The sequence below is a fragment of the Ptychodera flava genome, chromosome 11, assembly GCF_041260155.1.
Source record: "Ptychodera flava strain L36383 chromosome 11, AS_Pfla_20210202, whole genome shotgun sequence".
Taxonomy (NCBI): domain Eukaryota; kingdom Metazoa; phylum Hemichordata; class Enteropneusta; family Ptychoderidae; genus Ptychodera; species Ptychodera flava.
The window spans coordinates 18,436,174-18,442,173 of NC_091938.1; the positions used below are offsets into that span (position 1 = coordinate 18,436,174).

At 37.8% G+C, this 6,000-nt stretch overlaps 1 protein-coding gene across 1 annotated transcript; it reads right to left on the bottom strand.

The window, feature by feature from the left end:
• Positions 1-800: 800 nt before the first annotated feature.
• LOC139143698 (uncharacterized) lies at positions 801-3,901 on the bottom strand. Its single transcript, XM_070714223.1, has 4 exons — positions 3,757-3,901; positions 2,280-2,486; positions 1,575-1,729; positions 801-1,088 (listed from the first exon to the last, which is right to left on the bottom strand). Exons 1-4 carry the CDS (start codon positions 3,806-3,808, stop codon positions 954-956), a joined length of 549 nt encoding a protein of 182 aa, XP_070570324.1. The 5' UTR covers positions 3,809-3,901; the 3' UTR covers positions 801-953.
• Between the last annotated feature and the right edge of the window lie 2,099 nt (positions 3,902-6,000).

Below are 6,000 nucleotides of genomic sequence, written 5' to 3' on the forward strand. Positions count from 1 at the left end.
AAATTGACTTTATGTAATACCCCACGGCAATCTTACCGTAAAATTCCCAATTGAAGCCGCGGCTTGTATTAGAAACATTTTTGAGGGACCCCTGGGATCACGCACTGAATAATGGTAATGCCGCGCGCCTTCAGCAGCCCTGTCCAGTAAAGTCTACTTTATGCAATAGCCATGATCGACCCTCTTTACCGGCGTGCCACCTTTGGTGGCCCACTAGAATAAAGTTGACTTTACGTAATGGCCCATGACCCTCTTAACCGGAGGACTGCCTTTGGCGAACCACTCCAATAAAGTTTACTTTATACAATGTCCATGGACATGAGTTGTCTATGGAAATGAAGTTAAAAATTGCCTTACAGTCGTCCTAATTAACAGACGTTTCAATGGATGTGGCTGAGAAGTTTGTGCACTGGCATCGAATAAAGTGCGTCGCGTACCGGAGTTCAAATCCAAACCATGCGGGTAAATTTGACATATGGGTTTTGGTTATTTTTCAGGGGGGGGGGTCATCAATTTTTTTCGTCTGACAAAGGGGGGTCATCTTTTTTTTACAAAAAATGCAGGGGGGGTCTATATTTTTTTGAACACCGGCGACAAGATTTTGCCCCCCCCCCCAGGCCGTAAAAACTGAACGCTCCCTAAAGGGACCAGTATATGTTACAGTCAAAAGTACAAAAATGCAAGCATTGAATTGAATGAAGCTAAAGTCTATCCATCATATACAAACGTTAAACGTTACTCTTTAAACAATTTCTATCTCTTGTGACCTTCACGCAAACATCGACCGTCTGTTTCTCACTTGAAAATTTGTATTAATTCTTGGGTAAAAGTTAATTTTACATCGCAAGTTCTAGCGATTAAGATACAAGCAGTACGCATATATAGATTTCAGTTGCACAATCAATATCGGAGAAGGTTTTCTTTACTTTGCGCCTGGTCTTTGACACGACGGCTTACCATTCGAAGAGACGATTGTTGTTACATGCAGAGAAGTAACACTGGCCGGCACACGTATAACCGTCCCACAAGTCCACATGACTACCTGTTGCAAAACTGCAGCCCTGGAACACTATAATGCCTTCACGACCCTGTATAGAGAGATGATACGAACAGTGCACTAAGTGAACAGTACCTGAATACGTGTAAATTAAATCCATGTGTTTTCTTTTTCAATCTATCGTTCATTTACAACTACCATAGCCAAGTTGAATCAATACGCGAGTCACTTCACCACACAATTTTTATGGTTCACCAGATCTTCAACGGTGATCTCTTAATATTATCATCATCATCATCATCATCATCATCATCATAATCATCACATGCTTCTCACTGTGATGTATTACAAATGATTATCTGTCCAAGTCGACTTTAGGTTGAGAGGTGAAATCGGATCAAAGATTTCCATCTAATGTCTATACGGTCCATACTAACATTAAATCCATTAATTTCTTGCAATTTGATAGATACAGCTTGATGCGCTGCTAATGATCGATTTTCATAATACCTACATCGACTGCGATGCCTTCATAGACGCACTGATAATTTTATGAATTGATTTTATGAATGATTACCCGAAAGGCTGACTCGTAACTGGAGATGACGTCAGCGCTGCCTTTTTTGTTTTCCAAGTAGCAACGCATGGTGGCCACACGTATGATGTACTTATCTCCGTCCGTGGTGGTGGTCCCCGACCAGTTACACCCACTTAGGTCGTTCAACGTCTTACCTAGGGAGATGAAGAAATCGTTTTCGTGTTCTTTTGTTATTGTTTTCTTTTCAGTATTGACCAGGAATTCACACAACGCTGTATTCTGAAGACGATTTATAGCAAATGACCTGATTTCATTGAATGTACGTATTGTTGCAAATTATTTAAAAGACGATAGGTATAGTGACTCCTTATGACAGTTTCATTTTTGTTATTGAAAATGAACTTCATTATTTGTCTTCTCCTCGCCAAAGTATGTTCAAATGCAAGTGTTAGTCCTACCAATACAATGTATCATAGTCCAGACTGAAATTCTGTTGTTAGCAACAGCGTTGTGTATATATATATTATATATATATATATATATATATATATATATATATATATATATATATATATATATATATATATATATATACAATTCGACCTTTGGAGAATAAGGAAAATGATAATTATTTTTTCCTCGTGTTATATCGCTGATCGTGATTAAACAATGTCTTAGAAGTTGTCATGGAGAGTCAAACTAAGCAAGTTCCACATTGACTGTAAAAATGTTTAAAAAACTTACCGGAACTGATCAGCGAATTGCTGACACGAATGGCACAAGTATTCAACTTTGGTTTCAAGTCAAGCAACCAATCGCGAAGCTTACATTTACGGATCAGCTCTTCCGACGAGTACCGGGAGTAACTCGGATAGTTATTCCACATTGTTGAAAAGCTCGGCCATGTTCCTCCAGATGGACGAGAAGGCCCATTGCTGCCACCCCAGCATGCTGAAAAAATAACGCACGTCCGTGAAGAGGAAAACCGAAGATAATTAGAAGGAGCAAAGATTCGTTTACACCAGACGTGGTGATGAAAAACGTCATACTGCAAAGCTCACGAAACAGAGAGTTAAAGCTGAAAGCGCTCCAGATATGGCATGCATGCTACAAGTAAGAGAGAGAGAGAGAGAGAGAGAGAGAGAGAGAGAGAGAGAGAGAGAGAGAGAGAGAGAGAGAGAGAGGGGAGAGAGAGAGAGAGAGAGAGAGGGGAGAGAGAGAGAGGGAGGGAGGGAGAGACAGACAGACAGACACTGACAGAGAGAAACAGAGTGACAGAGAGACAGAGAGACAGAGACAAACAGAGAGACAGCGACACAGAGAGACAGAGACTGAGACAGACAGACAGACAAACGAACAGGCAGAGACAGAGAAACGACAAACAGACAGACAAACGAACATATAGACAGAGGGACAGACAGAAACAGAGTCAGAGGATCTTGCTCAAAAGTGAAAGTACTGTACACTTCTTTTATTATTGACCAAGTGACAATTGAGGTTGGAATTCGATTGCTATGTAACATGACCTTAAATCAGGACACTGAGACTTAACGACGCCTGCACAGCTGCAGTGACACACAGAAACTCAACAAGGATCTTGAAAAAAAAAACAGACTGAAACAAAGACTTCCAAGGAATGTTTCTTGAAATATCTGAGAAGGTTAGTAATTTGTCACACTACAGTACAACAAAGCATCTCATATAATGGTCGTTTTAGAAGTGTTAACTTACTTTTTAGCAACAGAAAGAGACTTTGATTTGAAGTTAATTATTGAGGAAGAGACGGTCCAGACCACAGTCAAATGTCGTTCCTACCGTAGAGTTTTGATCACAACGACAAACACGGAAATGTTGCTAAGGTGAGGTCACTTTTAATTTGGCGAAATCGGATCTCAGGAGGGGACGATTTTTTTCATTATATTGACATCACCTCTGTTCATCTTTCGCTGATTTTATAGTCTCAAGTTTTAAAAAATCTACTTTTTTTGTTGTGGTGACTGACAGAACTCCAAACAAAATGGATCAATAAGCCTCGGACGTAGAGTGACATGTCTCCTTTTTAAAAAATCACACGAAACTGTAATAGTGTTAAACTTACAAGGAGAGAAATTACACATGGGAATAGTGTTGCATGATACTTATGACATATCAATGTTCATAGCAGCACTTTGGAGTTTCTATGATAGCAGTACCAATTACAACGATAAGTTTCAAAACATACCTGACGCGGCTGCAATAATTGTCAGGAACACGAAAACAGTCTTGAAGTCCATGCTGATGAATAGACGGCCGAACGATGACAGGGCGTCGGTGTACTTTCGAGTTTTAAAGGGGTGACCTCATCACTCCGCCCATGAATACACTTACTATGAGGAGAATGGTTGTCTGGAGCATTATCATGTCTCCAGGTGATGTAAACAGTGACTGAGTCTTCCGTGTTTTTACTGCACGCGAAACATGTAGATATCACACAGTAAGGGACAGAAACAATTATATCGTAAATCTGATTATGCAATACAAAGGCTGACTGCCTATCATAATGCAATAATGGAAAGTCCCTTTATCTTGACATTCGTCATCATTTTTATTGATAACATTTTGTGTTTTTTTAAACACTAACCCTGAACGTCAACATGTGCTTATGAGAAACGTCAGCAAAATTCACAGTCACATACGTATGCACTTTTATATTATATATATATATATATATATATATATATATATATATATATATATATATATATATATATATATATATATATATGGCTTTGTAGGGTAGGATTATATAAGAAGAGCATACAATATATATATATATATTTATATATATTATATATGGCTTTGTAGGGTAGGATTATATAAGAATAGCATAATATATATATATATATATATATATATATATATATATATATATATATATATATATATAATTATTAGAAGTACATATATTGTAATATAATTGTAATATATATGTCTGACATTCAGCATACACAGTGTAAAGGATAGTAAGGCCATCACGACACACTGCGAGGACGTACAATTTGAACAGTATGAAATTCATCAGTTGTTCACCAGGAAGACTGTTTCGGGGATTTCAAGTCAATCGAGTCAGATTTTACTGGCTTCCAGGCAGTATCGATCAGACACCATCACCATAATCACCATCACTTATAACTTCAGCCAGCTCTGAATTTCTGATGATATCAATAAAAAAATGCAAGGTGATATTGATGGACTGTATATTGGATTGAAATCTTTTCCCAAATAGTCAATTTATGTAACTTTCATCTTCTTTACGTCATGTTCGGCGGAGGGATTTGGATGTGTGAGAAGGCTTGAGTAACAAAAAGATATCTTATTTGTATTCACATCGGTAGCTGATTAGGTAACAAGGAAATAAAATCTCAAGTCTAAAAAAGAAGAAAAGCTCCATTGTGAAAATAGTTTGATGACGCTTGATCTGTTCGATGCTGTCCCTTTCAAGGACAAACGCTACGTGAAGACATTCGTTCTGCAGTGTCTTTGTGTAATGAATATGATGGCGTATTCAACGTAAGCGTTTTCAAAATCTAACAGGTGAGTTGGTTGAAAGGAAAGGCACATTAAACCAGTTCGGGATAAAATTCATTCAGCCCGAGGAAACTGACCACATTCTTTTATAAGTTGCACACAATAGTTAATATCCCGGACCTTGACTGCCGACAACAAAGGAAGCGACCCGGATCCTGAAACATTACTCCCATATATATTGACCCGGGAGGCTCGCACACTGTGCTTGCAATTGATTGTTTCATAGCAGTTAGCTTTCTTAAAAATGAGTATATTTCTTCTGATAGTGTTATTTCGCTGGCAACTATAGCGGAGGCTCGTCACTGACATTACAAATTACTTTGTTTGGTATTGTGTGCATCTTTCATTATTTGATCTGCAGTGTTCGAAAGTTGTTTTTTGAGAAATGTAAATGTATTCAAACAAAAATGGTAGATAACTTAAGTCTACATAACTGTGAATATGTCAAGTACGAACACAATCCCAAAGCAGCAGGTCAAAAAAGTAGTCATATTACTAGAAGAAGAGAAAGGAATATTATCAATAAAATAATATCATCATATGAATGCGTTCAAGATGCATCGTTCTCCTTCAAGCCTTACAAGGCTTGAAAACTTGGTCATAAAATTCTCAGCTTTGTTAATCATTTTAAACTGTAATACTATGCATTACAATCAAGATGGTATTTGAGTTGCGGTGTAATACTTAACTTCAATCTCGTCAAGAGTAGCTGAATTTCGTATATTCCAAATTGTGTATTGTGATGCAGCATATAATGCCTAATGTTACATATTTATAATCTTTTGACATCGGTATTGTTATCAGTCTTGTGTTTTCTCACAGTCCCTCCACCAATGTGGAGGGACCGTGGTTTTCTGATATTCCAAGCCTCAGAGTTGGCGCGTATAACAATACTGCC